Raw genomic sequence first — 24777 nt, 5'->3', positions numbered from 1 at the left:
GGTTATCCAATTTTAGCTCCATCTTAATATTTCAAAATTTTTCTCATGTCTAACAACAATAGGTCCAAATAGTCGGATTAACAGAGAAGGTCGTGGAGACTTGCGACGAAGTATTAAAGCTAATACAGCACGGGAACAGCGCCAGAACGAGCGGTCAAACGAGCGCTAATTCTAATTCATCGAGATCACACGCGGTGTTCCAAATAATAGCCCGTATCCCGGGCACACATAAGGTACACGGAAAGTTCTCGCTTATCGATCTTGCTGGTAATGAAAGGGGTGCTGATACGTCGTCCGCTAATAGGCAAACTCGTAAGTAAATGTACAATCAATTCTTGACGACCGAAATGACGCTACTGGTTATAAATAATGATCTACGTTTGCTTTAGTTTTCTGACGTAATAAATGTCTATTGAAATTTTTAGGAATGGAAGGTGCTGAGATCAATAAATCTCTGTTAGCATTAAAAGAATGTATACGCGCGTTAAGCCGTAAGGGTACGCATTTGCCTTTTAGAGCAAGCAAACTGACTCAAGTATTAAGGGACAGTTTTATCGGTGAAAAATCAAAAACATGCATGGTAAATGGTTTCATAGTTATATCATCATAAAATAAGGATATCAAAGGAGAGATAGGCATTCGAACGGATATTAATTGTTTATAGATAGCGATGATTAGTCCCGGGATGAGTTCCTGCGAGCATTCCCTAAATACGTTGAGATACGCGGATCGAGTGAAAGAATTGGCGGCAACTGATCCTACGGAAATAAAAGCTTCGCCGACGGATGATGATAGGATTATGAAGATTGAGGAACAGGGAAACAATAGCGTGTTATCGGATAGCGATTTAGCACAGCTTCGATCTCTCAATGTAAGTGATTATCAAACCCATAATGACAATAATAGTTAAAAAAGTTATATGTATAATTATAATAAAAATTAAATAATTAAAATTTAACTATCAATGCGAATGATATTCTTCTTTACAGGAAGGTGAACTGTCGCAAGATTTGTACACTTTCCATGAAGCAGTATCAGCTCTGCAGATCCTCGAAGAAGAAGTGTTGGATACGCACAAACTGGTAATGGATAATACGACTAAATTCCTTAATGACGCGCACAGTGTATTCAGCGCGACTCATGAGGTGGATTACGACCAAGAAGGTAAGATAAACGTTTGCACATTTATGTTTTTCTATTGGCTTTCCGTTTGTTACCGCTTTAATTTCGTACACTGCGTTGTGTTGGATGGTGCACTTTCGTTAACGAGAAATAAATTTATTTCTTCCGTGTGTCATCACACAGAAGCATATTTTTTTTTCTTTTTGATGTATCAAGAAAACCAGTTTTCGAATACGAAAGTTGATATTATTCAATGAGGGCTTTTAACGTCAGATTACTTGTGAAAATTTTCATGATGAAAATTCACAGGCATTATGTGGCGATAAATAACGAACCCTCTTAAGTGACGATACGTGTCGTTGAGATTATTCCGCCAATATCTTGTAAAGACTTAAAAAAGTACGAAAAAGTACGAAACGTTGTACTTGCCGGTATCACAGTGCATCGCATTTTATGACAGATACGCGCAGTAAGACTAAGGCAAAATCGATCATCACGTTAAACCGCCACCGGAGAGGCAGCAGCTCGACAAACGCGACGATAATGATAAACGACGACACGGACAGCGACACGCAGACTTTAAACACAACGGAAGTAGATACGATCGCGAAGAATTCGTTGATGTCTCCCTGGAAGGATGAGATGGAGCTCAGAAGCGATTTCAGTTCGAATGACACCGAGGAAGACTCGGGCGTTCTTCCTCGTACGCCTGTCAGGTCCATTATCACGAAGAAAAGCATGACGCCCGGTCGAATTGCTAGAAAGAATTCAATTAATAAAGGCACGCCCGTGCGTTCTATTCAAAGATCCAATCAAAGCCAACGGGTCAAAGTGTCCACTAGTGACAAAAAGAAGTCTCAGAGATATCACTGGTCTGGTACATTCCGTACTAAAACGAGCCCTAAAGGCACACCCTGTAGAACGTATTATTCGCCTCGCAAGGAAAAATCGCACGACATAAGTAGTCTGACGAATTACAATTATTACTGCGAGGACTTCATGAAAAAGAAATCCGCGAGCAAGGGAGATATTTTCTTCCCGAACAAATTTGATCCACAAGCTATCGACGATTCATGGCAAGATTGGATCGGCTGCCAGCCTTGTACTGACATTTGTACTGACAACTTTGAGGGACGTAACAACTTTAAAGATTACGATACTGATCAAGATAACAGCGCGTTGCCGGCAGTATTTTCTGACGTTAATATAAATTTAAGACGAAGAAAGATGACGGATGTAGGCAATAAGAATGAGAATACGTATGACGTGAACTCGCAAACAAACAATAGCATTATTTTATATTCTCAACTTGCACATGACATCGATAATGTTAATAAGGAAGATAATCTTTGCAGTGCCAAAGAGTTTATCGATCCTTCGATAAATATCAAATCAAATATCAGAAAGATGATTAATGATCCGGAGGAGAAATCTGCTATTCAATTAGATTGCTATAAAATTTTGTATTCTCTGTTATCTTTCTTGAAAAACGTTATTTTGTTTTCGCTGCTGCCAACAGCGTACATTATCTTTTTTATTTATGTACAAGAGAGAGAGGATAAAAAACAGGGTAACATATAATTATTTGCATAAAACAGCCATACAGATCAATCCTCAGCCTCTGCGTTAAAGGCTAAAAAGATAATTTTAATTTTATGCTTTATGTTATTATTATTTTTATTCATTCATATTTAGGATAGACTAGTGATATCAAAAATCAATATTTTATATCTTTATATGTGTGTGTTACTAGTGTAAAAAACTTGAAATGCTGTTACATAATTTTAATCTTTTAATTTAATTTGAATGAAAATGCATTCCTTCGAGCACTTGACTGTATATGCACGTTTGAAATGTTATAAATACTAATTTTACGTGTGCCATAGTGATATTGTGTTAAATGTATTTGATTTTGTAACTGTATTTTTTGCGCAGCACTCGTCGTTTATCTTGTGAACTAGTTTCTATTTTAAGATTTTTTTTAATTTTAAAACAGCATTTTTTAATACACAAAATTCACTACAATATATATGACATTTTTATAAACGTATTACAAGCCACTTATTTAAATCACATAAGTATTTTATCAATATTATTAGCTTTTACAAAAAATATGGCTGGCCATAGTTTGGATTACAATTATAGCATAGCAAATAAAATTTTTTAGGTGCCTATACCTGTACACTTTATATAAAAATCACATTGCATTGTATACCTGTAGGAGAAATTTAATGTAATACCAGAAAACGTTACAGATTTGAGGCGGAAAAGAACAAAGTTTGAGTCACCCTATCTGAGGAGTTTCTCGTTGCGTAGACGTCTTATAGAGAGAAAACTATTTTCCGACGGTACGACAATATTATTCGATTAACAATTCTATAAAATAGTTTCAGAGAAACAGCTTGTTTTAATGTGCACCATATGTACTAATGATACGCGTCACATTATTTCGTCATCTGGATATCACATGCATTTCAATCAAATATATCCCCAAAAATAATATTTTTTAGCGATTTGGTATCGGGAATTTTACTTGACTTTGCCAATGTAACGTCAGAAATGGATTTTCTTCTCGTCTGTTTTAAAAGTTCTCATTTCTATCGGACTATTATCATATATTGCGATTTAATGAAGCATTAAAGTCGTTCAATTATTAAGAAAATTGAATCATTATTTGATCTTCTTTAACTGTGTCTATTATAGATATTATGGATAAATTTGGAGAACCGCAAGTTCAGATCATGTGCAAATAAATAGATACAAGTTGTAATACATATGGAGGGGTAAAAGCCATAGTGGTGTAAGTCAAATTTTTTAAAATATTGATTCGTGTGAATAGATGCAATTTATATATTGTATAGATTGCATCTTCTATGCACACGAGTCAATATTTTAAAAAATTTGACTTACACCATTATGGTTTTTACTCCTCCATATATAGAAGCAATATTTTTACGACGACAGATTTACAGTATTAATATCAAACTTTATATTTTTCTTAGAACGCAAACGGATATCCTGGGAGGGTAAACTCAACATTTTTCTTTTCTTTTATTGTTGTTACATATTTTTATTTTATTAAATATAATATTATCAAGTACGTTATCTTGTGAAATAAAAACTAAATAATTTTATATACATATATATATGTGTGTGTGCTGTAGAAATTCAATTTAAATGACATGGAATTAATATTGTTATATATAAAATATGATTAGTATGTACATTGGAAGCGTGAACGCATTATTTCATATATGTACGCAAACCGAATCCTTGTTAATAAATGTTATTTTTGTGGATTATTAAGCTGATAGCAACGTCACGTTAAGGATAATTATACGTTTATAAGAGAACTACTCAATGAGTCTGGCTTGTGTGCTCAGCTTAAGCTTCAATTTGTGTAACGATATCGATATTTAATTACATTTATACGTTCACATGTTACAAATAATGTTCACATTTTAATCCTGTAACTTCAGGCGCTTTCAGACTAACTTACAAACAGCTACAAATAAGTCATTAATGTGCAAACATATACCAAAACATTCTTATTAATTTTCTTAACTATGCTTTCGTGTAAAACTAGCGCCTTCTATTTACAACTCAAGTAGCGAGTTGGAAGTAAGTTAGATTTAAGCTGCCTTAGGTATCATCTCTTATTTCAAATCACTAGTGATTATCGTTTAATTAACATTGTAACTTTTTTTATTTTTATGGGTTTCATTGCCATGTGTGTTTATTGTCGTTGAAGCATTAAGACATTACTAAACTTGTTACAAAAACTGTGATCAAAAAGCTCAGCATTACGTCTCCGGCTGGACGAACTAAAGCAGCAATGAAACTCGATGACAAATATGTGTCTGTTACCCACGTTTTAAGAAGATGTAAAGCTAAACACGATGCACGAATAAAACAGGGGAAATAGCTCCAGCGTTCACTTGTAATACGTCATCTCTATGTATATCCGATTTAATCCTTAACTACGCTAAGCCGATGTGTCTAATCATGCTCTTGGGTGCTCTGACGGGTGTGCGTGTTATCTGTTGCAGCATATGCCCAAAAGTGGGAGCAGTTGTTAATACAGCAACGTGACATTCTGAACGCCGCGCTCGACCAAGTCAGCCAGTTCCGCGGGCAGCTGTTGCAGGAGGAACAAATCAGCCAGAAGATGACCCGAATGCGCAACATCACCACGCGGTACAATTAAGGATGTTATAGCGAACCCCTCTAGCGAACGCGAAAAAAAAAGACACAAAAAGTAATTGTCTCTCACCGGTGAAAAAAGCCCGCTTCTTATGTGTGTATCAATTTTTAATTACAAGTGCGCGCGCGCGAGAAGCAGATATACCATGACACTAGTGCGACAGTCCATAAAAAACGCAAAATGTAACAAAACTTCATCTTGCCTTCGAAATTGCTACGAAATATACGCCGTCGAGGCAGCAAAGAGCTCGACTCGTAAATCTCATCTTAGCAATCATATCTTGTATCATATAACGATTCTTCTCGAATGGTCCTCCGTAGCAAGATGACAGAGTAAGAAGAAGGAATTCCACAGGAAGGGATATGTAAGGAAGCCGAAGTACGGCAGGCATAATAACAATAATCGCTTAAGAATTCACCAGCGAGAAATTAACAATTTGTTATTTTTACCGTATCAGATACGTTTGTCTCGGCCGGAGTCGGCGAAGAATTTTTTAGTCAGGATTTTTCTTTAGTGCCTCTTTTAGCTTGGAACCGTAGGAAATTTTAAAGCGAATACGGAGTCACTCGCGAAGATAATAAACGAACACGTTTATTTCGGCTCGGGGATCAAGTTCAATACGTAATTGCATATTTTTTTTCGAAACGAGTTTTTACGTGTTTTACATACTTTCGGGCCGCACCGAGATTAGCAAAATTTTAAGCCGTCAACGACACGTCGATACTCAATTGTATCCGTTTATCCGTTTTTGAGATGCGAAGCACCATTGCGAATGATAATGCGTAAGCTGCACAACATCAAATAAACACTCGTTTTTTTTAGGCTGTAGAATGCTAGGTGTATTATTACGAGGGACCCAGTGTATTATTGGATAAAGGAAAAAGCCTTAGTGAGCCGATATTTGCCAGAAAAGAAAGCAGATATGTCACGGCGATACTTTGTACACACTCATTAACACGCGCATACGTACAAGTGCATACATACACACGCGTAGCGATCGACTCTTTCGCGAACCAAATAACGACTGATTTCCGAGAGGAGGAAAAGAAAAAGATGTAACTCTTAGTTCGTAAGAAGGAAACTACCCAGCGGCGCTGATCCGGATATTTAAGTTTCTTAGTATTAATATCGTCGACGGCATCTCTCAAACGGTCCTCTTTTTTTTCTTACGTTATTAAAAGTATGAGATTAAATCTTCATTTGGTTTATCAACGCATACGCCTGTGTTTTCTTCCTCACTCTACTGAATCAATACTCAATACTCGCGGAGCGGTCTCAGCGTGCGCGCAAGCTTCACAAGCTTTACTATGGATACGTCCAACGGAATACCGTCGATTTTCATGATTATAGCTACTGCAGTGAAGTTAATGTTCCCCCCATCGACATATTTTCTTTAAGCAAAGAAAATCGAATCCTCGTAAGATATATAAAGCAATAAATTCTTATCTTATCCCATTTCTGATCTCTACATTCTCTAAAATGCATCGCGACAATTCGATACAAATATGATGCTAATATTATAATAATACCTGGAATCAATGTGAAGACAGAAAACAATGTTCTTTGGCCGGAAATATAAAAGTCCTTCAATAAATCGTAGAAAGCAGAGCTAGGGTTCACAATCAGTGTTCAGCATTCGTGTATAATTTAAGAAACGCAGTCATTTTTTAAGATATACTGTTTTTAAAATATTTTAATGTCGATAGACATATTCTCAGTATTTGTCTAACTCGGTCTCTAAAATATTTACCGTGTCTTATTCATGCAGGCCGACTTAGTTTCTTATCACGATTTGTCGAGGATCATACATCGCATTACAATGCCAATTGCAAGGAGATATATCGCACTGCAGTCGCACTAGACAATAGAGAGTTAAGAAGATTAATATAACGCGTATCGCACGTCACACGACTTTATCTCTCTTGATGATTTTATCCCGGATTCCCGTTCCTGTATAAGAGCGTAAGATCCTCGTGTACTCGCGAGTTAACAATCATTACCACACACGTGTACGCCCGATTTTGTAAACGTGTAGAGAGCCGTTTTAATTGTAACTCGAGGGAAGTTACTCTCGGTCTTGAAAGCTTAGAGATAAATTAACAAAGTAACAATAATAACGCGCGGATAGAGTGGATAGATGGGAGTAACGGAACATTGACATCTGTGTTGACACAAGATTTACGATTTTTTATATAAATATATAAAGTACTCGTAGCGCGGAGTTGTTTGAAGAAATTGTTTGAGATTACTGTTGTATCAAAGGTAAATAAGATAGTCGCGCGTGCCGCCGAGGGCATGCTCTAATTTAATTCAGCGTATCGGGCGTGTTGGCGTGTATTATCGATCGGAAGCTGTGACCACGTATTAGAGAGTCATGCTTCACTCGTCGAAAAAGTTCGTTTCTCGCTACATATCCGACGTTTTCCGATGGTTGCTAAATATATGTCGCCTTGATTAACAAAACGCTAAACGTTTTCGAGGCAGTTGGCGACTGCCGTAGCTCAGGCATACGAGTATGTTCCCATCGTCGAGATTTATAATTTAGCTTTTCTTTAAGACCACGAAAAGGATTCGCGTTTCACCACCTCGAATATAGTATTTTTTAATGAATAGAAGCGCGATAGGGAGAGATGAGAGGCTTAGCAATCGAAAGATGTTAGTGTACTTCTTATTTTTTTATAATCGTATAATTTAATTGCGGAAGGGAGATGAGTAAATCAAACGTACGACACATACTCCCCGTCCCTACCCCTACTATATGTCGTAATTAATAGTCGACCTCTGAACTATTCTAATTCGATGTGCACAGAACATTTTTGGATACGTATGAGAGAGGTTTCACGTTGTTGCTTTATGAATGAAATAAATCAGATTGGAAAATGAACATTCCGTTACGTTCCTCATCCTGATCAGTCCATCTTGATAAGATTAAAAAAAAAAAGATGTACGAGTAGGAGAGATTATTTTTATAGAACTTCTTACGTAGTAAAACCGCATGTACTTATTTTCTGATTTTGAGCACGGTCTTTGCAATACTACTTAATTTTACCAGTAAAATCTCGTTCGACGCATCGAAGGGATCCGGGATGGGTGATGAAATGGCGTGATCGCGTAACGAGTACAAGCATCGTATTCAATATAGATACACAGGTAGGTATTAATTTTATTTTCATACTTGGTAGAGCTGCACAAGACAACGATTACCAGAAATGCATGCGTAGACAGCACAGGTGAAGGCGCGTGGAGACCGAGCGGATAATTTATATGCCGTCTATGCCGAACGATACATATTACAGCTGATCACGAAGAATTTATCCTAAGTCCCATGGACGCCGCTATCCTGCCGGGCCTAAAAATTTCGCCGAGCAACGACGACGGAAATCCTTTATCGGCGCACAGAGCGCTCAATCAGTGCTGGGACGTGTTCGAACATTTCATTCTTTTTGTTTTCCCGTGGTAACAAAGTACACACTTTGCATACGCAGACCTGTTCAACTAAGCCAACCATTTACGCTAGTTTTTCATTAAAAGTCTAATCTCTTACCGTATAATATGTCACATATAACACAAAGATTTTCTACCATCTCTTCACTACATCATATACATATACCTACACACATACGTTACATATATGTATGTACGTACAACTAAAAATATCGTTCTGTACATAAAATGTCTTTTTCACCAGAAAGAAAAGAAGAACGTGCGAAATAGAATGTACTATGTGCCACGATTTTGGCGGCTAACGCGCGTCCAACTCCGTATAGTTTTTACGATAACTACGTTCTATTTTCTCGCAGAGGTGGCGGCTGTACAGAGATAGAGGAGGCTCGTGTGCCTACGTCGTCGCTGATAGTTGTGAACACGATGCAGCCACATGAGCGTCTCGAGAAATCGCACAAGGGGGAAAGGAAAAAAAAACCCGCGGTTATCTTCTCTAACGGTACAATAACGTGGAATGGATTCCGAAGAGACGTGCTCTCTCAAACACGGCTAACGAGATTTAATATATTTACAGCGTCACTGACGCGTGCGGAATATATCGCGCGAGCCCGTTTCCAAATCGCACCTTCGCACTTCAATCGCTCATCTATTTATTCTTCACGGCCTTTACATTAATAGACGGCTTTTCTATAAAAGGAACCGAGCGCTTCTATGTCAGGATTAACGAGCGGACGCCTGGAGCACTTTTTGATCTAAAAATGATAAGAAAATAAATGACGTAACAGTCGATAGATTAATAAGGAAAATGTATATTACGCGTTAATATATCAAATATGTAATAGGAACATATTCATGTTTAAAAACAATAAGAGCCAGTAGTTTATCGGTTCGCAGCACTCTTTACATGTATCATTGCAGATGCGCTCAGTTCTTTCTACATATCAAGGCACGAGAACTTTCCTCTCCGAAGTAGCTTGAGTGCTCGAAACTTGATTCATATCGCATGACTGTAATCATTGGACAAATATGTTAGACAAATAAGGCTCGATATCAAGCAATTCCGTCTGACGTTAATACATAGCGTAATACATACGTGTACTATAGTATGTGTGACATTGCAGTGCAAACACAGAACTGTACATTTATTTTACATGCGAACAATCGAGGGGACTCTTATACAATTTTCTTCTCTTACGGGAAAACTTTTGTGCACTTTCGGATACATGTTTCACCCCTTCCTGCTATTTTACATTTAAAAATTGCATATATCATGTCGCTTTTATAACTACATAATATAAAAGGCATCCAAGGCATAAACTTGGGCGGTGCGCAACAGTGTTCCATCAATTCTTGAGAGCGTTAAGTTTGAAGTCGAATTCTCGTAGACCTCAAAGGAAGTAGGCTCATTTCGAAGATCAGGCTCAAAAGCTTAGGCAAGATCGTTTTGTAAACGGGCTTCGCGGTTAATCTATAATGATTTTTAGTTAGCAAGAAAACGAAGACGTGGTGATAACGTGAAATATAAGCTTACAAGTATAATCTTGCGTATGAGAAACTATCTATGTACATCTTACAGTAATGCATCGTGCTCGTTTCGAACGTGACAGAGTTCAACGTGTTAGAAAGATTTCGCAACATCATTCTAATCGTTTCGCTATTCAATAGTTCAGCGACGCGGATTACGATCGCTATAAGAGATTTCTAATTCGTGTGCATTTCTCGATGAAATATCTCAGGCAAAATCAGATCACATCTTGCAGAAAGGAACCAATTTGAAGATTCAGAAATGGCCATAAACATACAGCATTTTTTCCTACCTACTTTTACAGTTTTATCTTCTAATATAGAATACTGATCGGTTCCTCCATACAAAATTCGATCAGATTAACTGCCATTGTATCAAACAATAAATTTTCCTTAGAACGGGCTGAAAGTATCTTACATTTTACCTTTTTTTTTTTGTATTCGTCGTTTATTGTCTCCATCACTTGTGCACTTAGCGCAATTGTACCACATGCAATATCGAATAAACATTCTGTCGACGTTTACGTTTGTACGTTTGTATCCTGTTCTAATTGTATCCAATTATAAATTACATCTTATTCTTTCTTTATCACTTAATTAAGCAAATGGCTTATCTCTTACTAGTTTTTTATCTATCATGGAAAAATTATAACGCTATCAGCCAAATAAGTAGCCTTGTTCCCCTTCATACTTTCTTTTGTTTATCACCGAATCGCAAATTTGCCAAATAGCAAAGAATCACAGCTAGGCACACATCGGCAAAACTAGTGACAGCAAATGGCAGTGAAATAAGATGGTATTGTCTATAATTAGGCACTGTTAATATCTGACGGCTTTAAGACACTCGTAGAATCTGTGTACTTTCGAGATACTCGATTTAAGACTTTGAAAACGTGATTACATACAATGAAAAAATTGCATTTCTCTGATGAAATATCACAGTGCGTCAAATTAAACATATTATGCGAATATTTCAATTCTTTTTGGCACCTTTCGTAATGTAAAAAAGTAACAAACGTAATATCAAGCTTAGCTCCAATCAATTAATAAACGTAACTTTTTCGTCAAGCAATGTATAAACTTACTAATAGATGACTTCTTTTCCATTACACGCACACATACACACAACACACTTGTATATACGTGTGTAGGACAATTCCCATACAGAAATATATATACAGCACATAAAATTTTATATATTTATAACACATAAAACTTACCTAACCGTGTACTGTTCTTAGGAATTGTAATACGGAAAGCATGTTGCACAATACAATAATCGAGAAGAGTACAATGCAATGTAATGTACATAGAGATGGAGCAAACCATAGATCTTTCTGTAGATAAGCGAGTTTGTTTCAACATATCATCGGACGCAGTTAACTTTTCCGATAGTCAACGTGAGATCAACGTCCAATACCTTACATTGAAATATAGATCGCATCGTTCATCAATGACTACGTTTACACAGCGGTTTGTAATCCGGTTTAGTAACTACCGTATACCATCCGATCCAAAATTTTTCTTTCCTGATCATAACGATCATTTAAATATGAACCTATTTTGATACTCTGAACACTTGAAACAATCTTTGATATATATTGTATACTAAAAGTTGTAGTTTAAGTATCGAAAAAGCTCATATTTAAATGATTATTATGATCAAAAGAAGAAAAATTTTGGATCGGATAGTATACGGTAGTTATTAAATCGGATTACAAGCCGCCGTAAACGTAGTCAATAAGAGCCCGCATTATTATAAGTCGTTTAACGATAAATTTGAGTAGATCTACATAGACATTATAGACGTAAATGTACTTTAAAGCACACACGTAACTTAACAGACATAATCGTGAGATTATGCTTAATTCAAACGACAGAAAATATCTTTTCTTTTCGCTTCCTATAATTTGAAGAACTTACTTTCTTCTTTACCAAGCAATTGCAATCATATATTTCTTTTTTTTTCATCACAATCAATTTTAAAATTGTCTAAGGCTTCAATTAAAAGGATTCTGTTTGTATTACAACATTGACAAATACCTCCACAATAAGTCTCCGTATAAAATAAAGTATTAGGCTGATGCATAGATTTGAAAAATATTTCTTTTTATATATATATACCATTATTATATCTCTATATATACACAATTCTGTCCCTATGTAACAGCCAAAGAGTTTTACAGCGTCTAAGTGTATACATTCCGCGATTACGATAATCCCAAAGATCGTTAAATATCTTTTTCTCGCGTAACTTCTCGTAAGTTTTTATATATTTCTTTCGAACATTACATTTCTCGCTCATTTCATTATAATTTTTCTCCATAAAATAGTATTTTTTTTAACATAGGTATAACATAGGGCAACTTACTGTAATTGTATCTCGTCTGTGCACAGTCTCCGTAACTCTCACATGTGTGTGGCAAATACCAGCCAATATATATAAACTCTTAAAAGTGCATCGAGACTAATTGTCCTTTTCTTTTAAAATAAATTTCTGCGATGCGTGCATATTACTTATGACACAGAACTTATGGCATTGTGAGGCGGACCCATCTGCGTTAACACTTTGTCTAACCATTGCAAAGGTCCGTGCAAATGTGCTTCGATCCAGCAAGGAGTCGATGTAACATCCTGCCTGTGGTACTCCGCACCCCATCCCTTTACGAAAGACATTCTGTAACCAACAGAATAATAAATGTAATTATATTACTAAAATTTCTTATTGTATAAGAATGTTGAGAATGTTAAATTACCTAATCGTACACATCTTCGTTAACTCGTAGACAGCTTCGAAACCATGGTTCACGCTTTGCGATAAAAGCTGGGCAAATTCTTGATTGTTGAATATCTTCAACGAACATCCCGGTGGAATCTTACAAACTGTACTGGGATGAAAGCCGTGATGGTGATTACAATTTCTAGATTGTACAAATATCGCGGAGTCCGAGAGACATTCAGCATAAACCTCTCCCCCAACGTAGTACAGATGCACTCCTTTGCCTATGTGCCGCCTCGTGTTCTCTATCGTAGAATTTCGGTTCACATTGGACAGCTGCCCGAGGCAGAAGCGATCGTTGTTATTACTCGGATTTGTAAAGCCGTCAATAATCACGGAGTGCGAGTGACAATGAAACACCTCGCCCACCCGACAATTCAGCTCGTAATAGGCGATCGAGGCCCAGTAAGGTGGTTCTTGGTAACACACGGGTGTAGTTGTTTCAATTGCCGTGCTCGTGTCCATTGGAACCGAGTCCGACGACGTGGTTTGCCCGGTCTGAGAGCCATCTTCGGGCGGAGAGTACGCTGGCGGCGGTGTCTCCGGTAATCCATTGGTACCGTACGGGCTCTGTGGGTTTGGCAAAGTCGTACTCCCGGGACTGGGCACGGAACCGACGGAGGACATGGGCGACGTCGGATTAACGCCGCTCGTAGAACCGGCGTTAAAACCGCTAGACGAATAGGACACGTTGTGCGGCATGCTTGGATCGGCCAATTGCTGAAATGGCAACAGAGAATGGCCGGGAGCATATTCCGAGTGTCTAGGAACCAATACCGGTGGCAGTACCGGGCTCTCCACCCTTTTGTAGTGATACGGATTGATGCAGACTTCCTTCTGCTTGGCAGAGAATGGATATTGACACAGGTCCAGCGGTTTTAACTCGTGATGCGACTGGAGGTCCGGCCATCGCCAGACTCGGCAATATATCACGTGCGGCAAACCCTTGCGGTGCGAAACCTGCAATCTGCCGTCTAAACTTCGAGGAATCGTCACGCATTTACTGGGCGTTCCAGGGCAGCTCAGCGCTCGCTCCAATTCCTCGATCGCGCCCTTTCGCTTCTTGAGTTTCTTCACCAACGAGTCCACTGCTTTCTCAGCCCATTTCTCCTCCTCGTCCCCTTGCTTCCAGCCGAGCAATTTTTTCACAGCCGGGCTGGTGAACGAGAATAAACTGTTTAACGAAGACATAGGTCCAGAACTTGAGGTTCCTTCCTCATCATCCATATTTAAAAGATGACGTATCAATCAAGAGTAACGGATACACATAATATTCTTGTCCACATCTATAAAGAAACTTCGTCAGCGATCTGAAATCATAGAGGCAATATTTCTCGATTTATGATAAAGTCTGCAAAATGGGATAATTCTATCTTACACGCACGATTGATTAGAAAACAATGAGCTTTATTCTTTATTCAAATTCTTGAAAAAAATCGAACTTTTGCTTAAGATTTTACCAAAGCTCACTTCTCAGATTACAAAATGGACATATACGCTTTAATTTGTATATATTAATGTGTATATTTCAATACATTCATATGAGTGATACATTATAATCCGTGTACTTTCCAATTTATATTTAGATATACGCTTTAGCTCCGTCAACGATTCACTTTTTTTTTCAGAAGGTGAGTTTTCTTTTATTGCTGGACAAAGCGCGAATTCGTCGGTCACCCATCCAAATTTTTGCGATGCTATTTTTATAGGAATGTGCGTTTTGGCATGCTCCTCCCACCGCTACGTCAACTCGGCGACAAAGAGCAAAATCCCATAAATATTATAATTGGATATTTCAAATTCCGATGGAATATCTTGGCCACTCATCTGGCAAAAGTTACAAATCTCAGTTACAGAAATACGATTTAGCCAATTTGATATTAACGATTTATTGACTTCGAATCGGAATACGGAAGCAAATTCACCCCGCGTCCCAATCAAGTATCTCCATCCTTCGTTAAATTTATTCAGCAACATTGTTTGTCAGCGAACATAGTTTTGCGGGCGCGGCAGACGCGTTTTCAAAAAAACGGGCAAGGTGGTCCAACGAGTGCTCGGAGTCCTAACGTCGCGTGTACGGTGCATGGTTAACCGCGCCGCGGAGCGAGCAGCGAGCGCTTCCGTCGAACGAGGAAAAAAAGAGGCGAGGAGAGAGAAAGAGAGGAGAACCTGACGCGCCGGAAGCGCACGCCGCGCGGACTACACCCTTCCCCGAATCGGCCGTGTGTGCGGGAGCACCGCGGCTCCCGCGGCTCCCGCCGCGCCGATACCGCGCGCGCCACCGCCGCCGCTCTCGTCGCAACATCTCGCATCACTTACGCGCGACTCCCTGGCGATTCAGCATTTGTTTTTACCACTGTCTCCCACTCTTGCCGCCTATCGTCCATCGACGCCACGCTCTCGCCATTACGATCTCTCGGCCCAGCGCGCAAAAAGCGCCCGCGGGGTTATCGATTGCGCTGTTCGACTGGCCGTAGTGCTGTTGGGCTGGCCGGCCCCGGCCTCGCACCCGCGCCCGACCGCCCGACGGCCGATTCCGCGAAACGCCAACGACGTCCGAGATCGATCCCGAATCAATCTCGCATCGCGGCGCATCGCCGTCCCGCGTCGCTGCGCCCGCCGCGATCTCGCCCCGTTACCATTCCGAACGTGCACGGGGTCGGCAGCTACTACGACGACCGTCGGCGACGGGGGCCAACCCTCCGGCTCGGATCCCCCGAATTTCGAACGGCGAACCCACGAAGGTTTCGCGCACCTCACCTCGTTCCACGAAACCTGCGATTCGACTCCCCGTCCCGTCCCCGGTCCCGTCAACTCCGCGGAACTCGGCGATACTCTCGACGCGCGCGCGCATACACGTCCACCTCGCACGCGGCGACACTGTGTGGCTGTGTGGTGTGCGACGAATGTTTACTCGGGAAATCGCGCGAATCGCGCCGAGGCAAGGCGCTTATTGCAACGCTGCGTCTGAATCGCCATGTTCGTCCAATCGGGACGCGGGCCAATCGCGCTCTAATGCGCATCGACTCGAAAAGTGCAGCGCAATAGCGTTTCTTTAACGCGATTGGTTCTTGCCTTTGGTTCTTTCCGGAATTTAAGTGTAGAGACCAATCGTAATGAACGCAGCCGATAGGCCTGTTCTTTTCAGTTGAACTTCTTGTACGGTTTAGCTTTCCTTTTTCTTTTCACGTTGAAGGGAAAAAAGAAGGCAAACTGTGCAAAAAGTTTAGCTAAAAAGAACAGACCTGGTATCAACAGGTTCCAAAATTCGTCCGAAAAATATTAGTCTTACACCCAAGCAAATATACACATAGCAGAGATCTCACTCTTTTTTCTATTAATCACTTTATTTTAATTTTAATAAGGCGACTAATGGAATAATTTTAATAACAATTTTAATTAAATAACATGATGAGATTTTCTCCATAATCGAGACAATGTTAATTTGCTTCCGTTGTAAATTAATATATAATATGTACTTTCGTAATTTGCTATCACATTTATTATATACACTATATATATAAATTAATTTATTCTATATTAAGTAGAGAATGGAAGAGATTCGTATTTACATGGACACGCGCTAAAATTGGCAGCTCATAAATAACAATACATTTAGATCACACGTCAACAGGCACAGAACAAGTATGCTTCAGTTCTGATACCGTGAATAAATCTCATTTTAACAGTTGTTGATATTCTCGTTAGATATCTCGATTTTTAGATTATGTATGTTATTTAAGCCTAGTTTAATTTTTAAACTTTAAAAAATTTTATTATCAATAAATAATGATATCGAATATAAATAATATTAACGTTCTTTGGTCTCAAAAATACTTCAGACGTTACGTTTTCAATCATTTTCCAGTATTTCATTGTTATCATCCTCTAGAATAATCGTATTGTGCTTTTCCGTAAACAATGTCTCTTGACTGAGTGCAGGAACTTGTCGAGAAAATTCACTAGTCGCCCATAAGAATAAATCCAAGGTCTGCTCCGTGCATTCCGCTATGAATCTCACGAACGGTCGAACATCTCCGGCGTTGGCTAGTTGCAAATACTCGTAATACTTATGGCGATGCTGTTTGTGAATAATAACAGGTGGATATCCAGCTTGCATGAGTATCATGTTCATGAGCAAGCGGGACGTTCTGCCGTTTCCATCGGTAAATGGATGTATGTGTACCAGTTTATAATGTGCGAGGGCCGCGTACCTGTAAAGGAAACTTTCCCGATTAATATTCTTTGCTGAATCCTCTCAGAAAATCTCAAACAAAAATAAATGCGAATGAAAATACACATAGAGGGTGCTTTTCATTTAATAAGACACAAATCGACATAAACGTTCTATCTCTTTCTTGGCATTCAATGAGTAACAAAGACAGAATGACACTTTTGTCGACTTGTGTCAGTAAATGGAGAGCACTCGGTATAAATGTGAGATTCGCTCACCTCACTGGATGCATCCTGATGGCTTGTTCGCTGTTCAACCATAATACAAACTCCTCCATCAGGTAATGTATACTGTCGGGACCTGGAGGTATATGGCCGCCAACGTACACCTGAGTCCTTCGAAATTGGCCACCTTCAACAGGATCTACGTGTCCCAGAACACGCCTATGTATCTCCAGTATATCTTTTATGGAGATAGACCCTACTCTGAAACGTATTTATGGATAATTATTAAACTAGCAATAACAAAAACATTCTTATTGCTTTTGTAAAATTATTTATGCTGTAAAAACTTACCTATTTACCAAGGTCGCGTTGATATACTTCATGGCAGCGTCTAATCCAAGGATTTCATTGTGTTCATCAATACTCTTTCCAGAGACTGCGATACGGGTCTCGACTATAGCTCTCGTCTGTGCCAGATTCATAGTATTTCCCTCGATCCCGACTGTGTGATAGATATGTTGGAAGTAAGCCTCCTTTTTAGCGCGTATCAATGCAGCATTGTTATCAGGTATGTTAGACAGCGTGTTCCTCTTGTCGTCGATGCGCCTGAGCATTATTCTGTCGTGTTCTTCGACCACGCGAGCTGTCCTTTGACTATTTATTAAAGCACCCTCGTGATTTGGCTTATAAGTTAAAGCGCGCACGTAAAATTCATTAGCTTTGATCACATTATTCTGCGTGTGCTCCAAAAATTCCCCATAATAGTTCAAGACGTCGGGATGGCAAGGGGCCAACGCCACCGCGTGTTGAAACAATTTTATAGCTTTCTCCTGCTTCCCAGATAATTTCATGTCTAGGGCTAAGTGCAGAGATGTCAGGGCCTCCGCTGCCGACGCCGCGGTGCACTGAACCTTACCGAGCTGGGTGTTGCCCTGCGAAATGGTGAGCATATGATCATCGTAGACATCCAAAATGCCTTCCGAGGTAAGTGGCACAAATACGGAACGGCCGTGATGGAGTTCCTGTTCTGGAAGACGATAAAATAAACTTGTGACATCATGACGTTAACCGTCGCTTTTCGTTTCTATACAAATCGCAGCATGCGACTGATACACTGCGAGACAAGAGATATCTATGCTCTACAAGCTGTCTCAGAAATGGTACGCAGCAGTCAGCACAAAAACAGGAGCACCCAATCTCTCGAAAAGGCGGTTAGTTCAGCTCACCCGTAGAATCGACGTCGATGTATCTCGACACCAGCGTACTGATAACAGCGATCGCGATCCCAAGGATGAAGACGAAGGGGACGAGGAGTCTCGGTGGCATATCGTACGTGGAGCCCGTGGCATCCCCGCGCCTCGCGTTCACGTGAGAGGCCTTGCCATGACGTACGTAACAGCCGTGAACGAACGCCGGCAGCATCTCTCCTCGCGGTACTCGACGATCTCGCTCCGGGCGGCAAAGCGTGGCATGCTTGTCAACCGTGTCGCTCGTACGTACGTCCCCATGCCCATGTGACGCAACGCGTCGCGCTCGCGTTCGTCTCGCTCGCCGACGACGTCAGCCGACGCGACGCGTCCATGTGGTTCGCCGGGATTGGCCGGCGACCGTGCGCCTCGCGCCGTCATTGGTCGTTCCGTCCCGCCGTTCCGAGTTTATCGTTCTCTCGCGTCACCCGGTGTCCCAGAAAATCGCGACGCTTTAAAAAAATTTAATAAAACATTCGTATGATCGAATTCCGCACGATACCTCTCGACTGACACCCGCGCCGGTAATTTTCGCTCGTTCGTCGATGAGATTTGCCGGCCGACGTGCGTCCCGTTTCAAACGTTCCGCCGCGCGCCGGTCCTTCCTACCCCCACTCCTCCACCTTCCCAGTTTGAAACTCGGCCGTTTCACTTTTCGGCCCCCGTTCGCGCTTCGCGCGCCCGTCGAGCGTCTTCCCCGATCGGAGATCGGAGCGTAAGTATGTTAGTATGTGCCGTCGAAGGCGTCGAATGCGAAATGCGGCGGTTATATGACTGCACGACCGAAATGCGCTAATTAAGCTCGTGCTCGTCTCCTTGCAGCTCGAGCGGAGGGCGCGGCGCGCGGGTGCGTTTCGCACCGTATTTCGCGAACGGGAGCTGGAACGGACGCCGGGCCCGCCGGGGAGTTATAATGGCCGTTACTTCGTACGCGAAAAGCGCGACGTCGATCGGCGACGGAACGTGCCGGACGAATCTTAGGATCCTTAGGTACTAACTGTCCGTACTGCGTTATTGTTATACAATTGGCTATTGTTGATGTTGTATAAGAGTATAATTATATTATATGAGAGTATAATTTGCAGCTCGAGCGCAGAGCGCGGCGTGCGAGCGCGTTTCGCATCGTATTCCACGAACGGGAGCTGAACGGACGCCGGGGAGTCAAAATGGCCGTTAACTTCGTTCCCGAAAAGCGCGGTGTCGATCGGAGACGGAACATGTAGGGCGAATCTTAGGTACTAACTGTCTGTATTACGTTGTTGTTGTACAATTGTCTATTATTGATATGTTATATAAGAATATGATATTATGTTATATGAGAGTGGCTCCCGATTGGGTTAGAGATTTTTACTATAATGAGCACTAATGAGCGAGAGATGCACCAACAATGTCGCGTCCACCTAAATTTTATTAGAAATCATCACACAAAAAATAATACAAAATAGCTTCATAACGAAAATTATTCATTAAGCAAAATTAATTTGGAGCGGTTGAGATATTCTTCAATTGATAGGGAGTACGTGCGAACAATTTAACGCGATTTACATCCAAATCTCGATAGACACGTATATTTTCTATTCGTCTAATTCATCGAAAGCGAGAACATCACCGTTTTTCGCGCTTCATCTTAAAGATGCTTCTAGTTTCATGTATCTCTTCTAATTTTCGCACTTCCGACACGACATCGCCACGGTGGAGCAAGTATCTTTTTATGAAAGCTCTCCTGAAAAGTATGATCGTGTCATATAAATATCGAAATTAGATCGGTTTACTTAATCGTATAATTACGCCGTCAGCATTATCTTTCTGTAAGCGACGTAATCCGGCATTGCTTAGAAAAATAATTTTACATTTCGGTTTTTTAGTTCTTTGATTGTTATTTATTTGAAAATTTAGAATCTTACTTTAATTCGTGAAGCAGGCACGCTTTCGCTGCTAACACGCGAATAGGTTTGCAAAGTCGAAGGACTGGGGAGTACTTTGCAATCCATTTTACAGACTTTAGAGATGCTATGGCTTTTTTCCATTTTTTTAGAAACATTACAGGATGTAGAATTTCTCGACTTACATGTCTCGCCTCTATTTACAACCATGGCAATTAATATAACAACTATAAATTTAATAAGTGGCTAATACGCGCCTAAATCATACGTAGATGTACGTGCGATAGAATTTCTGTTCTATATTCTTTTTTCTCTTATCTTCCAGGCGCAATTTAACTCAATTTAAGTAACTCGAAGAGTTCAAAGTTCAAAGGTGGGAGAAAAAAGGAAAAAAAGTTGAAGTTGTATCATGCTTGTATCAGATTCGTATCAGCCTTATATTAAATGTATAATTTTTATATAAACGAGCCAATTAATTTTATTTTCAATTAATATATGGCTATGCAAAAATACAATTCTATTTTAACGTTCTATCGAATGGTACCTGTACGATCGTCTATTCGAAATCTTATCGTCTTGATTTTTAATAATTTGCGGCGCACGACTCTCCTGGTTTGGTAAGAAGGTGTCCGTGATATCGTAACGAATTTTCTGAAAAGACGAGAAATTAACAATGGCTAAGGATCTCCGTGTGATCGACGTGATCGTAATCGTTGGGATCGGGGACGTGGGGCAAAAGGAAGTCGAATTTTACGTAATTTCTCCGTTCCTCGGAAGAGCGATTTTCGTTTCCGGAACGGCATCGCCAGTTCCACATCGTGGAACCGTGTAATGAGGATTTCTTGACCGATCGATCTTGCACCTGGCCGCGTCGCATGACAATTATGCGATCGGTATTGTCAGAGTTCCCGGATGTACCGTTTCGAAAATTATCTTTCGTCGTTCTGTATCAATATAGTAAAGGAATCTTCATGCTATTGGATAGTTTCGCAAAAATATATTGTGTATACATAAAGAACACTTTTTCTTTATGTATAAAAGAATTTATTTTATTCATCAGTAATATATGCAAGATGTCTTTGTCTAGTTGCCACTATTTAATACGATAAAATATCATAATATGGAACAATCAAATAAACAAGACTATTCGTTATAAAAGACACTTGCAATTAAGATTTGCTAATTTTAAATTTTATTTGGCTATATATTCTGCTTGACTTAATTTTTCTTTTTGAAAGAGATATGTACAGAAATATTTTACAAAGAACACTTTCTCAAGAATTGTATTTTAAAAAATTTACATAATTATGTTTTATATAGTTTTATATTTTAATTGTCACCTGATAGTCATGGTCGACGATGAAATGTCTTCAGTTCGACACGTGGAATTGCGAAGAAGTCGCGGTGCTAACTGATAAACAGCAGCGGCTGCTTGTTGCAATTTGTGCTCTCTGTTGAAAATAAAAGTGTTCGGATATGAATAAATTATAACGTGAAATAACTTTCTCGAAAAATGTCTTCTCCCTTAATTGGCGTACTTACTTAATATTATACATGCCGCCGACTTCTCCGTACTTTCGTCTCATTATTTCAGCCTCGACAGCAGCCGTGGTTGTTCGCATTGCCGTCGCGATCTCGTTCACTATCTATAATAATCAGCGATGCAATCACCTTGCACGAGTATTTCGTATGGCGTTACTAATTGGCGCATATTTTAAAGCCGACCAAAAAACCGCAGAATAAATGCAGCAGTAAAATTGAAAATTCAGTGCATAATAACGCAGAATGTACAGCCAGCAGGAAAATAAGAGGGTTTGTTAAATTTGTAAATTGTATTTTATCACGAATAGTGAAAGCGTAGGTTTGATAAAACTGAAAAATTTGTCACGCGAATAATAGAAGCATTTATTCAGGAAAACAAATTAAAGAGATGTAAAATATGGTTAAAAAAACATTATTGAAATATATCAAGGTTTGAATATAGTTCTTTAAATAGAATGAAAAATATGAAATAGAGAATCAAAAAATCGTCGAGATAATGTATGCCGTGTTTTCTATACATGTTCCTCTTTGAATTCCACGATTACGTCGGGGATTCTGGAGCATCTTGCATATATTACCGAGGCGTGATTGGAGACGTTCAAATCGTCTTCAGAGCGAAGATGAAAATTGCTCTTCGACGACGCGAGGATCCACGGGTGGTGAAGGATCTCTCGAATGGTGATCCTCTCGCGAGCCGATGGGACGAGCAGGCGGTTTATCAGGTTCCTGCATTCGATCGACGTTCGGTACATGGCTTTTTCCTGAATCGATGTCAAGCCCCTGTTGATCTGGATCATCAGCCTCCGTCGACGTTCCTCCGACGATGTCCATTCGTCGCGGGGACACAGAAATGGAAGTCGACCGATGGTCATTCCATATAGAACGACTCCTCTGCTTGTCACATTGCATAATGTTTAGACATTATGCCAAAGAGTGTCTTTATACATACTGTATCAATAATTGAAGAGCGGAATGCGAAACTGCCAAATTTACTTCTCTTAACACTATATGTCTTGAGTTATATTTAAAAAAATCTTGATAACATTAAATTTGTATTTATTTACAGGCTCCATATATCCACTTCCGGCCCGTATCGTTTACCTACAACGAAAAGCTCGGGAGCAGCGTACTCTGGGGAACCGCAGTGTGTTCGCAGTGGATCGTCGCTAGCGTAAATGTTGCTGAGACCAAAATCTACGATCGCAAAAAACATCTGTCATCGAATCGGTGAGTTTTGTCTACACAAATTTTTTTAACCTTCGATTACTGTTAAAGTTAAATCGTGTAATCATCGTTTAATCCGCGATCTTGATGTATAAATATTAATTAATATAGTAAAATAAATTTTAAGACAAAACTGTATATTTTCTTTGCTTTTACGAATATAAAATGTCGATAAAATCAAGAAGTATATTTTACATCTATTTGATATTTTCGCCAAGAAGTCTGCCTTGGGATCAGATATGCCGTGGCAATATATAACAATAATCGAAGGTTATTAAGAATAACGGGCATTATGTTTCTGCGTAATTATATAAATTGCGGCCAATTTCATCGCAAGTGCAATTTTTTATGCGGAGCTCTGCCGGGCACAGGTGGATCTAATTTCACGCTCGAAAATCAAGCGTCACGCGAGCGGAAACATTATAGTTGCGATTTTCGCTGTGCACGCTAATCTACGCGGTTCGATCGATGGCGATTGCCACAATCGCCACGACCATAATGTTCTCTAGTCCCGCGCGATATGTCGACGTCCGTGTACACACGTCTGCCTCTCACCCACTATCTTGATCTGTTCCTTGCGTTCGTCCTGTAGTACGATGTTCTCCATTTTAAGATCTCTGCAACAGCATCGTACAAATTACAAAAAAGTTGATCAATGAATAAAATATTCTTACGAATAAAATATTTCACAATGTTATTACACTTTATATTAAGAAAAGTTAACGCTTATTATATTTAAAACAATAATTTATATACATATATACAGATTACACTAAAGCTAGTTGATTTTTATTTTGATAAAATATAAAGTTTATTTCTTCCCAAAGAAAATTTTGGGAGAGTTAATTCTTTATCATAACATTTTAGAACTCAAAATAAACACGTTAAATATTTTGATAATTAAATCTGGAACCTAAAACAGATAATTAAATGTTAAATCATTCGATTAATCCATTTCGAAATATCCATTTGAATTTATATATATATATATACATATACCAAAGCTTCCACTACTTGATTGACATTCCATTACCTTACACGATGTCTTGAAACTTTAATTAAGAAAGCGGGTTTCAATTTGGTTAAAGGAAACGTCACTAAAATTAGAATTGATATTTTTTCTCTCGCGATGGATATCTCGTTCTACTGATTTCATTATGATTTTTCGGGATCTGCCATATCTTCGATAGAATAAGAATTACGAAGGCGGAGATTGCAGGCGGGTGAATGCGAAAAAAAAGCGCTGTATGCATATGCAATGCGTGTGCAGTTTGCACGATCACGTAGCGCATTCGCGAGATTAACGCTCTCGGCGCAAGAACCTCGTGGCCCTGACCATCGCGCGAAGGTTTCTTTGCTCGTATCGCCGTCTACGAGCGCGGCTCGCGGACCTTGCAAATTGTCGTTTCG

At 39.6% G+C, this 24777-nt stretch overlaps 4 protein-coding genes across 17 annotated transcripts in view; 1 reads left to right on the top strand and 3 right to left on the bottom strand.

Moving 5' to 3' along the window:
• The window catches only part of Klp10a (kinesin-like protein 10A), a 35179-nt gene extending 26969 nt beyond the window's left edge, over positions 1-8210 (top strand). For 8 of the 11 annotated variants that reach the window (XM_071697450.1, XM_071697446.1, XM_071697445.1 and 5 more), the window contains 5 exons: positions 63-312; positions 426-580; positions 665-871; positions 990-1164; positions 1583-3172. In XM_071697450.1, coding sequence (XP_071553551.1) covers positions 63-312; positions 426-580; positions 665-871; positions 990-1164; positions 1583-2703 — 1908 coding nt within the window. In that variant the 3' untranslated portion in view covers positions 2704-3172. Of the gene's footprint in view, positions 1-62; positions 313-425; positions 581-664; positions 872-989; positions 1165-1582; positions 3173-3377; positions 3471-5171 lie in introns of those variants that run through there. The other 3 variants (XM_071697451.1, XM_071697452.1, XM_071697449.1) reach the window with 2 other exon arrangements.
• Positions 8211-8458: 248 nt separating this feature from the next.
• On the bottom strand, positions 8459-16028 carry LOC139767816 (Mothers against dpp). 4 transcript variants are annotated; one of them, XM_071697462.1, is made up of 3 exons: positions 15428-16028; positions 13051-14383; positions 8459-12971 (listed from the first exon to the last, which is right to left on the bottom strand). In XM_071697462.1, exons 2-3 carry the CDS (start codon positions 14298-14300, stop codon positions 12812-12814), a joined length of 1410 nt encoding a protein of 469 aa, XP_071553563.1. In that variant the 5' UTR covers positions 14301-14383; positions 15428-16028; the 3' UTR covers positions 8459-12811. The 4 variants fall into 4 exon arrangements, with proteins under 4 accessions (XP_071553563.1, XP_071553564.1, XP_071553562.1 ...); XM_071697463.1 differs by having other exon boundaries at positions 15834-16028; XM_071697461.1 differs by having other exon boundaries at positions 15393-16027.
• Positions 16029-16549: 521 nt separating this feature from the next.
• Fic (FIC domain protein adenylyltransferase) lies at positions 16550-19026 on the bottom strand. The gene is made up of 4 exons (XM_071697442.1): positions 18698-19026; positions 17823-18498; positions 17526-17732; positions 16550-17287 (listed from the first exon to the last, which is right to left on the bottom strand). Exons 1-4 carry the CDS (start codon positions 18891-18893, stop codon positions 16927-16929), a joined length of 1440 nt encoding a protein of 479 aa, XP_071553543.1. The 5' UTR covers positions 18894-19026; the 3' UTR covers positions 16550-16926.
• A 1082-nt stretch (positions 19027-20108) lies between these two features.
• LOC139767758 (MAP/microtubule affinity-regulating kinase 3-like) overlaps positions 20109-24777 on the bottom strand; it is a 39599-nt gene continuing 34930 nt past the window's right edge. Inside the window, exons 4-12 of the mRNA XM_071697362.1 lie at positions 23923-23984; positions 23208-23337; positions 22722-23034; positions 22144-22247; positions 21942-22052; positions 21356-21545; positions 21146-21252; positions 20623-20797; positions 20109-20441 (exon numbers count right to left, since the gene is read on the bottom strand). Coding sequence (XP_071553463.1) covers positions 20364-20441; positions 20623-20797; positions 21146-21252; positions 21356-21545; positions 21942-22052; positions 22144-22247; positions 22722-23034; positions 23208-23337; positions 23923-23984 — 1270 coding nt within the window. The 3' untranslated portion in view covers positions 20109-20363. The remainder of the gene's footprint in view (positions 20442-20622; positions 20798-21145; positions 21253-21355; positions 21546-21941; positions 22053-22143; positions 22248-22721; positions 23035-23207; positions 23338-23922; positions 23985-24777) is intronic.

This window comes from Temnothorax nylanderi, unplaced genomic scaffold, assembly GCF_030848795.1.
Source record: "Temnothorax nylanderi isolate EJ_2023f unplaced genomic scaffold, tnyl_v1.0 TNYL_tig0012_pilon, whole genome shotgun sequence".
Classification (NCBI taxonomy): domain Eukaryota; kingdom Metazoa; phylum Arthropoda; class Insecta; order Hymenoptera; family Formicidae; genus Temnothorax; species Temnothorax nylanderi.
The sequence above is the reverse complement of the archived record's forward strand: the minus strand, read 5'-3'. Positions and strand labels throughout refer to the sequence as shown.